The sequence below is a fragment of the Lacerta agilis genome, chromosome 13 (assembly GCF_009819535.1).
Source record: "Lacerta agilis isolate rLacAgi1 chromosome 13, rLacAgi1.pri, whole genome shotgun sequence".
NCBI lineage: Eukaryota > Metazoa > Chordata > Lepidosauria > Squamata > Lacertidae > Lacerta > Lacerta agilis.
The window spans coordinates 4,229,328-4,247,766 of record NC_046324.1 but is presented as its reverse complement, the minus strand read 5'-3'; the positions used below and the strand labels follow the sequence as shown (position 1 = coordinate 4,247,766).

The 18,439-nt window shown below is 42.6% G+C and overlaps 1 protein-coding gene across 1 annotated transcript in view; it reads right to left on the bottom strand.

Moving 5' to 3' along the window:
* Window positions 1-18,439, bottom strand: part of RAB8B (RAB8B, member RAS oncogene family) — a 37,268-nt gene continuing 18,829 nt past the window's right edge. The window contains exons 2-8 of the mRNA XM_033168044.1: window positions 13,051-13,111; window positions 12,165-12,225; window positions 10,207-10,284; window positions 9,321-9,410; window positions 7,147-7,212; window positions 6,432-6,482; window positions 1-3,889 (exon numbers count right to left, since the gene is read on the bottom strand). Coding sequence (XP_033023935.1) covers window positions 3,797-3,889; window positions 6,432-6,482; window positions 7,147-7,212; window positions 9,321-9,410; window positions 10,207-10,284; window positions 12,165-12,225; window positions 13,051-13,111 — 500 coding nt within the window. The 3' untranslated portion in view covers window positions 1-3,796. The remainder of the gene's footprint in view (window positions 3,890-6,431; window positions 6,483-7,146; window positions 7,213-9,320; window positions 9,411-10,206; window positions 10,285-12,164; window positions 12,226-13,050; window positions 13,112-18,439) is intronic.

Here is an 18,439-nt window from a genome sequence, read left to right as displayed (position 1 = left end):
ACACAGTATCAATACACAGTTAATGATTAAGTTTACAAGTTAACCACATGACAAGTTCACATTATCTGCTGGAGCTTTTCCACCTTATGCTTTTGGAGTACTGATAAAATGTGCTTCACACGAGGCAGACTAATTATGTAAAAATTAGGCTCTTCTGAATCATGCTTTATTTCTCAGAATTTGGTATGTCTCATTAAAATTGTAAGTTCAAGGGAGAAACATGATATTTGGGCAGAAAAAATGTATTTGTAAGGCCATAGGAACACACTACAATTTCCCTAGAAGCTAGGGAAACTTATCTAAGAAGCCCTGTATTGAAATGTATTTTAAAATGAAAGACGTAAGACTAGAATATGGTGACACCAGACTTACTGTTAGTCCCTTCAGTCTTTAGCCTTACAAATATTGCACTCACTCTAAATCAAGCCTTTCCATAATTACCAAACACATTTGCACATTAATCTACTGTCACAAGCCTCTCAGGTTGTTACAGACCAAGTTGATGACAGAATTTAAAAAAGTCTAACACAACATCAATTTTGGCTAGCAGAATTAATGGACTTTATTCATTGAATTTGCAAGTAAGTGAGAAGTGGGAATGCACTTGGGACAGGTAAATACCCCATTTATTTTTTAAAAAACAACACTTCTCAAAAAAAGGCTAGCAAGTATTTTACAAGTATGGTACAGAGAGAACACCAAGTTCAAAAAGAGATTATATTTCATATGCCACACAGGAATCCAAGTCTAACCAGATGTATGAAACTTAAAACCAAGCATTTAAGCTATAAAATGTCAACTGGAGGAGAGACAATGCTTTGATGGATCAACAAGTTTAGCTAAGCACAGATGCATGTTTAAAAATTGCACTCTCTTTTTAGAAAGTCAGTAGTAAACGACAAAAAATTAAGAATGGGAAGAGTGTGTATGCTTTCTGCTCTGGAAAGCGTATCAAGGATTACCCTTCATTTAAATGGGTGAGTTCTGCAGAGCAAGGCCAAATGTGTTGCATCATGAGGAAAAGACAACAGTTGGGGGATCTAAACCAACTATTAGCCAAATGGAAGAATGTTGTCTTTTGCAGGGTTAACACCCAACACAAGACTTGTTCTGGGGTAAGAAATGTTTGCATCAAGCAATGAAGGCAAGGGCAGTCCCATACCAGCATAGTTTGCCTGTTTGCCTACAGCACTCAAGGAAATAAGCTGAAGTGGACAATCAGCTGATTTACACTGTAAAATGCAGTTTGACAAGGCATATTATTTGTAGAAAAATGGGCTAAATCAACCATTATGAAAAGTTTGAAGTGCAGCCATAGTACTGCTGCATAGGCTATACCAACATTTCCTTAAGACTAAAGTTGTTTCCGTATGAAACAAATATTTTCAGAACGTCAGCAGGGAACAGACTATTCTGTCACTAATATTTTGACAGGATAAAGCTAAATATTAACAATATTAACAATGAGAGAAAGTGAACTGTGTGTGGCATCCTTACACCAATCTTAAAGTGAATTTCCTATGGTCTTACTCAAATTATGTACATTTTAGCACAGCTAGAAGTAAGAAAATAGCAAGATTTTTTTTAAAATAAAACAGAGTAGATACCCCAATTTGCTGCTGCTTCAAGAAGCACTTTATATAAATTCAACTAGTTACAGGCTCTCTCAAAGGGAAGTTCATAGAGACTAAATGTTTGCACATAGAACCAAGATGTGAAGTATGATGCCAACAAAGAGGAAACACAAGCAAAGAAAATCTGCCAAAAGGAACCACAGAACTTGTCAGTTTTGGCTTTCAGACAAACCCCCTGAGATACAGATTACAATACAAAGAAGTCAGATGTGAAAAAAGATGGACATTCATCGTGGGTGGAGTCACACTTGCTCCCCAAAAAGCACTTTGTGTTATAAAGCAAGAACCACAACACTTTAGTCCAAGCATGGGACCCACAGCAATCAAGACATATTTGTGTTTTGCTGTTTAATATTCCTGCTGGATACACTCCTCTTTCCATGCATCAACCCAGATGCTGCAATCCAAGAGGTAATTGGAGCAATATTGTTAGGATTATAAACAGAGGGGCAAGAAGAGTGTGCAAAAATTCACAACTCCACAGGAATGTTTTTTTCTAACCCGCCCAACATAGAAACCAATGTTTTGTTACAGAGTGCCAGTGGGCAACCTATTCACCTTGAATGACGCAAGATATGCTTAGAATTATATTGACATTTGACCCTCTAAAACGAAGCAACATTGTGTGCCTATTTGGCTAGCTAATGGGACATGTTTCACAACAGCAGCTCATGGAGCTGTGGTGTCATCAAGGTTGTGTTGAGATAAGTTTTAACTTACAAAGGTCCATGTTTGGCACATCAATAGAACTAAAGCACCTGTATTTAAAGTAACTCAACATTTTATAAATAATTTAAATAGTGGTGAAATAGGCTGGTATGGGAGTCTCAGTTAAGTGAGAAAGGCAGCTAAGTTTTTATCTGTTCTAAATGTCTGAACCAACACCAGTTGCCTCAAGATTCATGGAAGGTCATTATCAGGAGGACAGTGACTATGCTTTTTGAAAAAGGGACTGAAAGCTAGAGGGGATAGTTACACATGTTGTGTGTGCTTTTTCTATTATTAAACAGGCTGAAACAGGAACCTTTATATACAGGAATAGTTGCATTTAACAGAGAACTGAGCGCCTTGCAGTTCAACTGAATACAGCATGAAATAGAAGTGAAATTGGACTGATGTAAGAGATACTGTAAGTGGTTCCAGTACACCTTCTGTACATAGAAATGCAACACCATACATTCAGGAAAAAAAGTTCATTTCCATATAAACAGATCTGTGTATTTGTCAAAAAAAGAGTGGCAAGCCCAAATAGAAATTTTAAGTGCCTGGGGTGTTAAGCTTTCCAGCACCAGGCTACAAAACCACATTTATGTTGCAGACATATTTCTATGCCTGAGAAAAATACTAGGGCCATATTCCAGGCCACCAGGTGTGGGGCTTTCAGCCCTCCTGCCCCTTCTTATTAAGTACACAAGGCAGTATGAGGAGCCACAGTGTTGGTGGGAAGTCATCTAGCCCTACATGCCATCTAGCCCTCCCTTTTGCCTTGACAGAGCACAAGTAAATTACACTGAGTTGAGGAGGGCAACTGGCTGGGGATATAGGAAGCACACAGAGCTCTAAGGGCCTCTCCTCTTATGATGCCCATGAATAATTGTAGGCAGAATTCTATTGGCTCTATGGCGACCCTCTGAGCATGGGTGCTGCATCTACGGCCATGCCCTCTGTATTCAGTGTGGGACCCAATCTACAGCTGGGGGAGAAATGCTAGGGAATGCTGGGGGGGGGGGAATACTACAGCTGGGGGGGAAATGCTAGGGAATGCTTACTAGAACGAAAAGAAAGAAAGCTAGCTGTGCAAAGACAAGTGTTAAGACTGTGCTCTAGCAGGCAACAGAGGGCAAATATGAGTGTGCAAAGAAAAACTGAGCAGCTTTTGAAGCAGGCAGTGAAACAAAGTAATAAAGAAGATTTAGCTCCTGCACATGTGTCTCTCAACTTCACAGCTTCCGTGTTTGAGAAGAGGGAGCCCGACTTGCTGAGAAGCAGAGCGAACCAAAATCCTTTTCTCTCTTGGTTTAGCACACTCTACATTCAAACAGAGCTCTCAGCAGCAGCCTGGTGGTAACAGCTCTGAGGCCAGGTGAGCCTGTGCTTTCAGAGAAGCAGGAAAAGGGTTTTCTCTCTCTCTAGGTATGCTGCAGTCTATTATTAGGAGTTCATCAAAGCAGTGTGCATCGAAAGAAGCTGCTCTTCTTTGATCTGTTTTCCATTATTTTCACTGGTCCACCTGCACCCGCTGAACTGTTGTCATTCTAAGGAGAGACATAAGAAGAAGAAGAAATAAGATGTATTATTGTCGTAGAATGAACAAATCCTTTGGAATTTTTTGCCTCCCCTCCAAACAAAACTCAAATCCAATGAAAAACTAGTACATAAATTGTACATTGTACGACTGTGTACTCAAAACAAGAGGTCAAGCAGTTGCCCACACAGGGCACAGAAGTGCACTTTGGAAAATTTGACGCTCCCTCCCCAGCTCTCACGCTCCCTCCCCAAAGCCAGCTAAGCGAGGAGCTAGGCTCTGTCAGAGTCCTAGAGCCCATATGCCTCCTTCCCAAAGCCCAGCTTCTCTTTTACCCAGCTTTGAGAAGGCAGCACAAGGGCAGCGGTGTGTGTGTGAAAGAGGCATCAAATGTTGGTGAGGGTCGCCAAAAGAGGTATTGAGGGCCATGCACTGGAATGCCCTGCTCTATACACCTCACTGCTCTAATAATGCCTCCTCCTTTGCTTAGGCTGTGTAATTCTGCCCTATCCGGAGTATTTAATCACAACTTACAGAGTTGCAGTAGTTACCTGCCCTCAGAGGTGGATGCCCGTTGCAGCCCTGCATGAGTCACTGTTCTGTGCTTGCTGAAGTTATGCCCGGAACAGAAACTCATGCAGACACAAGGGTTTGTGTGGGTGCTCAGGACCTCTTCAGGTGTAAGACTCCACAATTTTGATTCAGCTAGCGGGCATTTGGGAAATCATGGAAGAATGAATACACCTGCCTCACTGTAGTGAAAAGGAGCTTTGCAAAAGAGCAGCAGCAGATTCATGTGCAAATTCTATTCCTAAAGTTCATGAAAGAGAAGGTTCAGCTTGATTATGCCTCCTGTACATGGGCAGCCTTGCTTTCTTTGTGTCACTACATTTAAATCCTGGCCTTCCTCCCTTTGCAGATTAGGGTGGAAGACAGACAAGCCAAAAAATACAAAAAGGGTGGGGGCCTTAAAAACATCATACAAATTAATTCGGAATTCACAGTGCAGCAAACTAGGAATAATGACTCATCAGACATGTTCAAGTTTCCCCAAAGGACAGATAAGCAAGTGGGTCTTTAGCTGTCAGTACAATCAAGGTAGCACAGGTGGCAAAGGCAGTTCCATGCCAAGGGAGAAAACCTTATCCCAAATGGAGCAATGCCTGAGCAGGACAAATGGGGCCTCTTTCCCCTGTAGGAGGGAATCTAGCTTATTGGGTGGTTTTGAAAACAAACAGGAACAAAATTGCATCCCTTAGCAGTACAAGACAAGTGAAGCAGGTGGGGGAATCTCTAATGCAAAATTCAAAGAGCACTGCATCTGATTTTAACAGAGCACAATGCGGCAGGAAACTCTCCTGAGCAGACCTTTTCCAAAGAAATGGGAACTACATACTTCTGTTTTCTTGGACACTTCCCACGTGTTTCAGCAAGGCTTGTGCAGGAGCATTTCCTGGAGGATGGCGCGAGGGTTCAGACCTGCATGCTCTATTTTGCCACCTCTAATGCACCTAAGATCTAATGTCTTAATGGCAAGGCTGTCTCTGAGTCCAATGCTTAATGGAAAGGCATCATGAAGATGTGTGCACAAGTTCCCATTAAAAGGGCAAATGGTGTAGCACATCATTTACACTGTGGGGGTGGAGGCAGGAATCGGGGCTCCTTCAGATTGTGGTGCCTGACTTGCATCTTAAAGACCCAAATGCAAACTCACTGGCACTTAAGAGAGTCCTCTAAGGAAGACAAGCTGCAGCCATTTGGAAGTGGAAAGCCAAAAGGTTAAACAAAATACCTGTGGGATGTCACCAGATAAGCTCCAGTACCATTGCAGGCCAGTTCCAAGCTTTACAAATGTTTGGCTAGGGGCCTCCTAACTGCAAACCTTGAGAAGAAACTGTGCAGAATGTTCCTTTTGAGCATATGGAAAGGAATGTAATCTTCATATTCCCACTGCCATGTGCAACAATGGCACACTACATAATTTGTTCAAAATGTGCACAAAACAATGGTAAGAACGTCCTTTGTTTTGAGTTTGTTCTATGCTATAATGTTGTTTCCAGTTCCAAATGAAACAAAAAGCATTAGACTGATCAAGGAGTTCCTTTCTGTACAAAGTCAAGGATTCACGATGAAAGGAAGCATCTGGCAGAGTGAAGATGAGCCCAACAAGGACAAGTCTCTATCTCAGCTCCAGACTGAGGAAGATGGGAGCTTGTCACTGCTGAGTTCAGGTTCACAGGTGCCCCCAGCACCTCCCAAGCTCAGCGTATCACAGACAAGTTCCCACCTCTTTGGAGAAGAGAGGTATGTTTGAAAGTACAACAATTTTGCTGGCTAATATTGCCTGGCAAAACTGTGGAGATGGTATTCAACTTAAGTTTTTTTTTTTTTTACTCAAACCAGACCAACTGAAATTAATAAGCCTTACTTAGCCATGTTCATTAATTTGAATGGGTCGACTCACAGTAAAACATAGCTGAACACCACTCTGAATCTCAGAATTTGGTAGAAAATATACTAATTTTGAGATACAAATAATGAGAGAAACCAACCATTTTTTTGTTGAGTTTTGTCATGATATCCCGTGCAAGGGTGAAGAAAGCCTAGAACCAAGGAAAAAGGGAGAGTAATCAGAAACACCCCTGCAAATGAATCATCACATCTTACACATTTAAGAGTGCAGAGCGCTTTTTAAATAAATGAAAAGTACAATAATTCCTTTATTGGAGTTGAAAAATCTTTGTCCCATTAAACTTTTGGTCTTACAGGAACTGGCTTCTAAAAGGGATCTTTGCGACCTCAACATGCCTCAAAGTAAAAGCACTCTTTTATGGGCTCCCCAGAGCACTCCCACTTAATACTATGTTCTTGGCTCAAACAGGTCTTCTCTGGGTCTGAAAGGGTCACTCTGATCACCTGCTACCTGATCTTTTTCGCTGGAAATGCCTGGGATTGAACCTGGGCCCACCTGCATGCAGCAAAGCATGTGCTTTATCACATAACCGATCCCCACTTTTCCCTATGCCCATGGAAGCACTGCAAAAGAGGTACAAAGGACTCATGCTGCTTCCCCACATTACTCAGCAAGGTGTTAGTGGCCATACGAATAATCCCTGGCTAGCAAGGCAAACAAAGATTTGAACCCCACCCCAGAAGACCACACAAGAGCATCTGTGTAAGTATAGGACTTTGTTTAATGCATCTATAACACAACATCAGAAAATATTTTAACCACCAGGTGTTCACCAGGTTGTTAGCTACTCTTACCTCTTCCACATTTATGCTCGATTTTGCACTTGTCTCCAGAAATTTGATTCCATAATCAATTGCTAACTGCAAAGGTGTTAATAAGAACTCATTAGTGTTTTAAAAAGTGAATTTTCAACATGCTTCTAATTACGCAACAGCATGATAAAAAGCAGGAAGCAGAATGTATGGCTAAGTCAATGCTATCTCTATCACCTCCAAGCTGACATTCTTCCACTGGAATCCAAAGGGGCCAATGTGCAAAAGGTCCATGTAGCTGATGCACAAACAGGCTCATTTTCCCTTTAGGTGGCCTCACTTCTTGGAATATCATTTGGGCACCAGTGCTGGAATGGACTGAAGCATCCCGTGGGCACATAGAAGGCACCATGTGTCCCTCTGGGATGCAGCCTCTGCATTTACTTGTTACCTGCTGGATTTTATTTTTCATTTTCATTGATTTTGAAAAGCTAAAATATGCCAAGATGCTAGCATACTACCCAGCATGACAAGCAACACCAAATGGTGTTTTTAACCAGTTAAGGGTTCTTAGAAATGAGTGAGGCTCTAGAATTAAAACTGGAAATTACCTGAGTAACCGGAAAAACCTGAGTAACTGAGGCAATCTGAGATACTGGAAAACTGTCTTCTCTTGCCCATCATCTGCAGAATTCCACCCCTATTCCTTCCACCCCAGCAATCTAACAGAGCAGCTTCCTCCCATTGAACTGGTTTGTAAAATGTTCCCTCCCTGCCCCTTTCCATCACAGCTTTACTCCATTAGCTCCAATGGGAGAGGGATGGAATGGGCAGAATTGGGGCTGGGGTGCCAAGTTACCCTCCCCAAGTTACACACCACAGGAAATGTCTGTTTCCACCCTTTCCCACAGAACCAAATGGCAGAGATGGGGCATTCCTTTCAATTCAGATCAAGATCTGAACTGAATGCTAAAGGCTTGCATTGGTTTTGAAGTCTACTTTAATGAGTCCTTGAAGTTAGTTTTCAAGCCTGCATTAGGCGAACCTCAACATTTTGAGTTTTAATGCTAAAACTAAACAGATTCAAAACTGGTTCAAGACATATGGGTTGTGACCCGGATACAACCACAATAGAAACGAGAATATACAATTGATTTCAACTGGCACCTTTTAAAACTGTTTTCTATTCACAAAATAAGAATTAAAGTTAATGGCTGTCCAGCCTGCATGGTCGTGGGGCTTTGAAGGGTCTCATGTCCTGAATCTTTTGCTTGTTATCTGTGTTGCTGGGTCTTTAGTCTTGGGTATTTAAACTCTTGTGATTTAAACTCGTCTACTTGATGAACTTGATGGTTAGCATATTATGACCTACAGTCCTATTATGAATATTTCATCTCGGTAAGGTTGATTCTGAGATGCTCAAGGAAAACTGCTGTCTCAAGGGTAAAAAAGAAAAAAGAAAGGTAAAGGACCCCTGGACGGTTAAGTTCAGTCAAAGGCGACTATGGGTTGAGGCACTCATCTCACTTTTCAGGCCAAGGGAGCCAGCATTTGTCCACAGACAGCTTTCCAGCCAGCATGACTAAACTGCTTCTGGTGCAATGGGACACTGTGACGAGTGCCAGAGCACATGGAAATGCCTTTTACCTTCCTGCCAAAACAGTACCTATTTATCTACAGTGGTGCCCCGCTAGACGAATGCCTCGCTAGACGAAAAACTCGCTAGACGAAGGCATTCGTCTAGCGGAAGGCTGCCCCGCTAGACAAAAAAGTCTATGGGGCTGCCTCGCAAGACGAAAAATTTTCGTCTTTTTTTTCGTTTTGCGGAGCGCGGCTGTCATTGCCGCTCCGCAAGACGAAAAACCCGCTAGACGAAAATTTTCGCAGAACGAATTATTTTCGTCTAGCGGGGCACCACTGTACTTGCATTGGTATGCTTTTGAACTGCTAGGTTGGCAGAAGCTGGGACAGAGCAACAGAAGCTCACCCCGTCTCATGGATTCAAACCGTCAACCTTCCAATCGGCAAGCACAAGAGGCTCAGTGGTTTAGACCACAGCGTCACCTGCTTGCTCAGAGACCATCCCCAAATCAAAGTATTGAGAAAACTTTGCTTCTGTATCACTCATTGCCTCAAAATGAAAATGGGTGCAAGAAATAAAAGGGCATCAGGAAGGCGAAAAAATATCCAGAGAGTTCTGATCAAACTAGATTTACCTTTTCTCCTTTTTCTTTTGAAACTTGTCTTTTCTCATTCATATCACATTTATTACCCAGGATCATTCTTTCTACATCTGAAGATGCATGCTGAACAGAGGGAGAAACAGCAAGAACAGCCAAGTCACAAAATCTTGATATGCCAGATACATAACAAGAACTAAGCTATTCAGAGGCAACACAAAGCACAAATTCACACATTTTTAATTATATCAGGATAAAGCTAGCCATCTTTTGCTCATGAAGAACTGTCTGATTAATTCATCTCTTGAGACACCACTTCTTCCTTTAACTCTTGTCCTTTAAACTTTCATTGTTTCATTTTACAGAACAAGGACTGTGTCAAAATGCAGGGCCTCATGCTGGTGGTTAAATCAGCACCAAGTGGTAAAAAAGCTTCAGCTATGTGAGAAAATAAATACTGTAAAATTTAGCCCAGAGCTTAACAAAATGCTCAACAACTAGAAAGGGATCTCTAAGTGCCATTATTCAAAGATAAAAATTAGAATATTATCCAACCATGTATGCTCAAGAGTAGATAGACCATCAATATACACCATGGTAGTCCCCTTACATTTTTATTACCAAGTTCTTGTTTCATCTCTATCCCATTGGGGTGCAGGGGATACCCGCATCTAATACTGCCCAAAGAAAGCAGTCAGAATCAATTTATCCTTCCTTCCACCACTTTTTGTGTGTGGATTTACCTGATATCCTGTAAAAACATTTCACTTGAATCCTACCAGTGAATCAAAGTCACTTTGCCCCCCACTTCTCACTGACATGGCAGCAGCTGTCCAGATCACTGTGCAATTTAAGAGATGATGTTGGTGAAATTTCATGAAGCTAGCACTCAAAAGCTGGTTGTTCCCTTGTAGACACATACCTCTTCTATGTTTCTTATCCAGTTTTTAATGTTGTCGAAGGACTTCTCATTTGTGATATCATAAACCAGCATAATACCCTACAAAAAACAACAACAGAGTAAGAACGTAAGTGCTTGGCTGCTGAATTCAAGCCAAAGGACCATCAAGTTCAGCATCCTGTTCTCACAGTGGTCAACCATATACTAACATAAAAGCCTACAACCAGGAAACAATTCCCAATTGTATTCTGAAGCCAACAGCAATGATGTGAGCAGTGTTAGAAATTCCTCAGATGCCAGGCGCATTTTGTGACTGGCATGGGTCCAATTGTGACAACATGGAGATCTCTGGGTGCCAGGCTGGCGAGTGACATCTCCATCTGGCTGACCCCTCCAGCTTTCTTAAGCAGATAAGCAGAAGAGTTTATTTACTGCACCTATATCCCACCTTTTCCTCCAAGGAGCACATGATTCATCCCCTCCTCAGTTAATCCCTACAACAACCCTGTGAGGTAGGTTAAGAGGCTGTGACTGGCCCAAGGTCACCCAGTGAGCTTCATGACTAAGGATTTGAAGCTTGATCTTCCAGGTCCTAGTATGACACTCTAACCACTACACCACACTGGCTTCCTAGAATACTTCTGCTATGGGGCAGCTATAAAAATTAAGTAGGTAAATAAATATGGGGCAAAGAAAATGTCACTTTGAGAAGGATCTAAAATATTTTTCTTGAAGCTTCAATTTGTTTTATTCTGGTTTGTTTTATTTGATGTTTTATTGTGTTGTAAACTGCTTTTGAGATCTTTTGTTTAAAATGTAAAGTGGTATAGAAATGATGACAATAATGATAATAATAACAATAATAATAATTTTATTACCCCCCATAGTGCCTATACATTCTGTTGTGGCAGCTATAGCCTAGGTTTAACGTGTCATTTGGCAATTAGCTTGTATATCTGAATTTTTAACACTGGATGGGTGTTGGATTAAAACACAGCTTTCCAAACTGTGTCGTGACATGTTAGTATGTTGGCTGCAATGTGTTGCATGAATGCTCCCTGTGCTCCTTCCGGGGCTGGAAAGGGGTTAGTTTGCTAGATAAAACTGAAATACTGTGTCACAAAAATGATGCATGTCTAAAAGGTGTTTCACCAACATGAAAAGTTTGGAGAGCTCTGGACCAAAATACAAGATCTTCTGTGAAAAACTACTGCATTTTTCGCTCCATAAGACGCACTTTTTCCCTCCTGAAAAGTAAGGGGAAGCGTCTTATGGAGCGAATGGTGGTCCCTGGAGCTGAATTGCCCAGGGGCCAAAAGCAGATTGTGCTTTTTATTTTACAAAGAGGAAAGGGGGTGTTGAAAGGACCCCGCTCAGCAGCTGATCAGCAAGAGATCGGGAGAGAGATAAGAGTCCCTGCTCCCTTTCAGCCCTGCCCTCTTGCCCAGGCCTCCATTGTTGAATGTGCTGCAGGGGGAGGTTGTTTGTTTCCCCAGCGACATGTGACTGGCTGATTAGATTATCTGTCTGGAAACAGTAGAAACGGCTCCCTTTCCTTAAGATTTTTCAGAAATGTGAGTTGAACCCCATAAAAACGGGGGTTTTCCTCTTTGCTTTTCCCCCTTTGCAAAAGGAGCTTTGCTTTTCCCCCTTTGCAAAAAAAAGCTGCAAAACTTTTAGCTGATCCTCAAAAACACAGGGCTTTTAGAGGAGGAAAACCAGAAAAATATTTTTCTTCTTGTTTCCTCCTCTAAAAATGAGGTGTGCCCTAGGTTCCGATGCACCCTATGGAGCGAAAAATACGGTACTTCCATCATGATGTTTGGAAACAGGATTTTAGAAGACAGATACATGAAACAGCTCTTCTGTAAAGCAAGGCCAAATATTTATCTTCAACAGTGTATACTTGATAATCAAAAGTGAGATGCTGGTATCTTTTTAGAACAGTTGAAAAACTATGCATGAAAAAGAGCACTGACCATGGCTCCTCTGTAGTATGCAGTTGTAATGGTGCGGAATCTTTCCTGACCAGCAGTATCCCTGTAAACCAAAACAGATGTAAGAAATTGGGGGGGGGGATTGGAGAGGAATTCAGTGCTCACACCCCACCCCCATCCAATACTAATGCCCTTAATGAGAACCTTTCAATTTAAACATAAATGAGACAATTCTACAAGTGCCTTGCAACTACATTCTACGTTGGACAAGCACAATTAAGCAAAATGTTACAGCCTCATTCTCAATACATTTGCATTCAAAGTACAAGTTATGCAAAGCTGTATTTATAAGCAAGAAGGTTCTAGATTAGCCTTTCCCAACCCCTTCAAACTACAACCTCCATCAGCCCCAGCCAGTACAACCTGCAAAAAACTAGGCTGAAGGCTGATCTAGACAGCAGTTTTATAGCTAAATCCCTGACACATTTGGAAGCAAGCCTTACTTTTAATAGAAGTTACTGCCAAGTAAGCCCTTACATGTACAGTTTGGTTTTCATCCATGTGCACCATCTCCCCCAACTGTATGCATTTAATTAAATGGTAGTTTTATTAGTGCAATCTTTCCATTCCAAGTGCAGTGATCTCAGCTTCTACCTGTACATTCTCTTGCTAGGAAGGTGGACGATTGGAGCTGATTTTATAATGTGTGAGGAGATCCTCTCATGCTTGTTTGCTGAGTACATACAGGATGCTTCTTTAACAATCTTGGGAGGGAACTAAGTTTGTCTGTCATCACTGGGAGTACCCAGATGTTACAGCCTCTGGTTGTCACATTCAAGGCACTATGATTTTACTAGGAGTGTGAAATTTACAAACATGATCTGAAGTCTCTAGCTCCAGAGGCAAGTTGCATTTTTAAAAAACTTACCATATCTGTAGTTTGATTTTCTTCCCATCTAGTTCTATTGTTCTGATTTTAAAATCAATTCCTGAGGGAAAGATAGATTTGTGTTAATTAGGATTCTGCAGGTTTCTGCTGCTTTGCTCTCAAATTAGATATTGTCTATCATCGTGGTAGGCAGAGAGAACTCTGCAAATACTGAAGTTTAGAATTCTCAGTGTTACTTTATATGAAAGAGGACTTCCAGTCTCACACTTGCTGGGGTCCCGAGAAGTGTGAGTGGAGCTTCACTTTCACAACGGGAGACTTTCCTGCCTCTTCTGTGCAGAAGCAGCTGTAACCCAAAAGTCTTTGGTGGTAGACAGAAGTTCACTCTCACCAATGACTCTTGTTGTTAACAGGTTCCTTGCTGGGGATTGTGATATTTTCTCTGCCCCAGATTTTCCTGGAGAGCCATAGACTCCCCCACCCCACCCTATGGTTCCTACTCTACCCACTTCTAAAGAGTAAAGCCTGTCTGTTGCAGATATCATTCTGAAATTTAACAGGTTTCATCCCCTGAGAAGGGGTGACTATACCTGCAAATGACATCCAAATCTGGCAAAAAAAAAAATTCATTTTTTTTTTAAAAAGGTAAAGGGTGCCTACAACTTGACAGGCTTAATTCACTCTGGATGGGTTCCTCAAAATTTAATCCACTTCTGTGAAACTGGTAATTATATTGCTCTTTTTAAAATATCCATTACAGTGAATGGGAGGGAGAACAAAACTTTGTTTTTAACAGGTTTAATTTGGTTCTGAATAATGAGTAGAATTGGAAAGACACAGAGTGGCTCTGAAACAGATCTGGCTGCTTCCTAAAGCTGCATGTGTAAGTCTAAGCAGTCTTGCTTTCTAGCCATGCAGAATCCAAAAGGCAGTCATTTTACACATCATGAAGTGGCTAACGACCTCCAGTTAAACCTATCCCAAATCCATCCATGGAGACTATTCTCTGCCTACCTGGCTCCCCCCCCCCCCAAATAAAGTGATCAATGCTTCTCAACAAACAGTTCCAAAGAATTCCCAGTGTTAAAATCCATTGTACAAATTTATGTCAAGAGCATGAAGAGCTTGCATTTAATCATACTGAACAGTGTTAGAGATAAAATGTTTAGTATAGCAGAATGAAAATGGAATAAGCTATAGACATTTTCTGTACTGTGACTGAAGCTAACACGGTATTCATTCTGTTGCAATGCAATAAATTTCTGAGCCCTGGACTACTCCAGAAAGATCTAAAATGAGCAGTTAACTTCAAAAAATATAACTGAAGAGTTAACACCGGACAAGAGTCTTGACATGGCTTCTGCTACTAAAGATGGCATTTCACTCAAAACAGCTCACTTTTGTTGCTAAGTTCCACCTTTTCCTGTGTGCTCTTCCTCCCACAACTCTTGACTGATATGTAAAGTCTTATATCCTGCCTTTCATAAACATACTTAAAGCAGTGACCATTGCAATCACAGTAATCAGCACAAAATGGCAACACGTGTGAGTTTAAAGATAATTAATTTAGAAAAACTGAGACTTGGCTTGGCAGTCCACTTGCTGTTGACAACCAATATATTAGACATAGCATTGAGAGCTACTGGATGGCTGTCCTTACTTTCCCACCCCAATTTTAAAGCAATTTTTAAATTGTTTTTATCAAACATTTTCTGAGGTTGCAAAATTACATACATTGTCTTTATTTTCAGATTGTAAAGTCCTTTCTACAGATCAGTTATATTTGATGTGAGACTTTGATGCAGTAAAAGTTTGGGGGAGAAGATAGTTGGGGAGAGAGCGCAAGGTGGTGGGGGGGAGAAGGAGGTAGTAAACTTTCACTCTTTTACATAGTATATGTCAGGGGTCAGCAACCTTTTTCGGCCGTGGGCCAGCCCAGCGTCCCTCAGACCATGTGGTGGACCAGACTATATTTTGGAGGGGGGGAAATGAACGAATTCTTATGCCCCACATATAACCCAGAGATGCATTTTAAATAAAAGCACACATTCTACTCATGTAAAAACACGCTGATTCCTGGACCGTCTGCGGGCCGGATTGAGAAGGCGATTGGGCCTCATCTGGCCCCCGGGCCTTAGGCTGCCTACTCCTGGTAAATGTGCAAGGTTTTTGTGTCAGTTTCATGTCAGTAGGTTCTCTTTCTATTCATTTATTAGTTTTCATTGGTGTTGAGAGAGGTTGGGGGGCCCAGGGCATGGGTGGTTGCCTACAGTTTTGTGAATGAGTTTTGTTTGCATGGGTGGGGGTGAGTGAGTTGTTGTGTCAAGTTAGCCATATTGATTCATATGCTGTCAGTGGGTTCTTGTTGTCTTGTTTATAGCAAATTTGAGAATTTTTAACCTGGAGATAAGAACTATCTACTTAAAACATATTTCTCCTGCACACAGAATGGATTCCATCCCATAGAAAGGACTGGTGCCTATAAGCTTATGTTTAAGCCTACATCTGGTGTGCATAGATTATAAGCAACCTCTAAATTCTCTTAATCTAAATGTAGTGTGCGCCATAACATAGCAGTTGCAATCACTAACTAAATTCCTGTTCAAATTTGAGAAATGTACACAGGGTTCATGGGTTGTTGTTGTTGTTTTTTACACACACACTCTCTCTCTTTATGGGAACAATGGAAAGTCTTAGAACTACTTGCAGCTTTTAATGAGTGGCTAGAATGAGCCACCCGCTGACGTTTCTTTTGTTTCCTCACTTCAGCAACAGGAAGTGGTGAGCTGCTGCACCCATCAACAGCACAGGTCTGGTGACCGACTGCTTCCTGCTGCAGAAGTTGCATGAAGCATGAAATAAAGTGTTACACACTGAACAGCATGATACAGGAGGTTTCAGAGTTTAGCCAGGCAGCAGCTACAGTTATTTTGCATTTCCCATCCCCACTTGTGTGAGAAAGCTTTGGTCGCTAACTCGTAAATTGTGTGCCATGGCTGTAGTGCTGATATGCCATTAGGATAAAGAATAACTAAAAGGCTTGTGCAAGCCCAGGTACCTTCCTACAAAGACATTTGTTTCCTAAGTCTCTGCATGATCCAGCACTCTGGCCTTGCCTACACTAGGACAGATGACACTGCTCTGTCTGCATCAGGTATACTTAAATATTGCAACTACTCATGAGGCAGAGATGCCATATAATTGAACCACCCTGAGAATTAACCCATGCTTCCTCTCTGCAAATCCCTTTCACACCAGGAGTCATGCCCAGAACAGCAGCTGACAGAAACACAATGAGTGGGTGACTCTCTTACGAACACTAAACCTTTCAGTGTGTATGTTTAAGAGTGAATGTACCTCCAGTTTCTCCTCAGCTAAACAGTCTGCCTCAGGTATTGGAAGTCTGGAAAATGCTGATATAAGAAAAATCTGCCCTTATTCCCTTATGGGGTATACAAGAGCCCTTTTAGGTTCTCCATCAGTAGGAGAATATAACAGAGGCCAACCAGAGAAGATTGAGAAGCAAAGTCTTTATTATCGCAGTTGCAACAGGGTGTTTTGTAGGCAAAAGACCTCGAACAAGCTCCTATATAGACTTTTGAAATTGCCCCCCTCCAGCTCAAGACCACCCCTCCATACATTATACACACATCAGATTTACATCACAAATTGGGATGGTCAGAGGAGGTTGTGACGGATTGGCCCTAGGGTGGAGGAGTTATCACCTCCCGGCTCAGAAGGAGTTAATCCACCTTCAACTTAACTGACAGCTCATCCTTTGGGGATGGTCCCTCCCCCTTTAAAAGGAGGGAACAGCTGTTTTGACATGGGAGAAGAGGGAGGGTGTGTGTGGAGACAGGCAGGGGCGTTCGTAGCCCCTTGGCTGCCCGGGGCGGGAAGCCAAGAGGCACCCCTGGGGGGCGGGGCATCGCGGCGCGTGCGTGTGTCATGACGCACGCACGCGCGGCGATGGCCCAGCATCCCCGGGGGCGGGGCATCGCTGCGTGTGCGTCATGACGCACGCACACGCGGCGACGCCCCGCCCCCGGGGATGCCGGGCCGCCACTTCCGGAGCCTCGTTCGTGCAGCGCTGCTGCTCCCGGGGTGACGGAGGGAGCGGCGGCGCGTGGGAGTGGTGGGAGGGGGCGCCGCTTGTCACCCCACGCGCCGTCGCTCCCTCCGTCACCCCGGGAGCACCAGCACCGCACACACCCGTCGAGGGGCGGCCCGCCCCCACCGCCCCTGGAGACAGGGAAGAAGAAGGGTGTGGGGCCAGGATAGTGGTGGTTTAGGTTAGGATTAGTTTAACATGAAACTATAGATTGAAAGATGTTTCTGTATTACTACAACTAAGATTGTGAATGCATGAATCTTTACATCAACTATGTTCTCAAGAAAATAAAGTTCAGTTCTGTTTGATGCCAAGGAGGAATCATCATTATTGGTCCGGCAGGGTATCAAATCTCACAGAGGTGTGGACTCAAGAAAGGGCAAAACTTACCTGAGGAAAGGGAGGTGATAGTTTGTGTCCTAGAGTCACACAGAAAAGTGTTAGATGGTGAAAACCTAGAGTGCCACGAGGTTGCCAGAGTGGTGAGGCAAATCGATACAGTGGGGATCCGAGCTGAGTGAGGCCCTTTACTGTAGGCAAGAGGTTGTTCATTTAAGTAACCCAGAGTAGTGAGGATACCAGGCCACGAAAGATGGAATTAGGCTGTCATTACTAATAAGTCCTTGAAGTCAGAGGGGTTTGTTTTGGGGCAAACTGAGTTGGAGGGAGGGTTGGTTCCACCCATGTACCCTTTTGGACACAATTTTAGTAATTGAGGGGTGGGGTTCGTCACAGAGGTAACCTAAGAATTCTAACACCTTGACCCCTCCCAGACACACATTTCTGCAAAACAAAGGGTTTCCTGCCCTGGCTGGTAGGGCTATGGCCCATCATCTGGCACTCAGGCAGAGGGCTGCTCACCTCCTCCCTCCTGGCAGAGAAAACACTTGGTCAGCTGGGAGTCAAAAAATGGTGTCAGGCCTGTTGCTTCAGACATGTGGCCTTGTTTGCTTGGTACATTAATAAAAATTATTATGTATAAATAAAAGACCTTAATGTTCTTACAACAACGCTACTGAGGAACATTATGCCCAAGCAGAGGCGGATTGACCAAGAATCAAAGTAAAGAGAATGCCACTGGCAGAAGACTTAGGGCACATCTGGACCAAACACAAACAGCAGAATCCACAGGCAAGTTTTCCTGTGCAAGCTACAACTGAAATGAATGGGAATCTGCAGATGAACATATAAGTTCCCTCCCGCATAAGCCCCATTGTAGAATTTTCCAGAGGCTTCTGTCTTGTAGTGATTATGAAAGGGGCTGTGATTTAGATTTTCTGCTTCAGGTATTAAGCTGTATCAAGCCAGGCTAGTCAA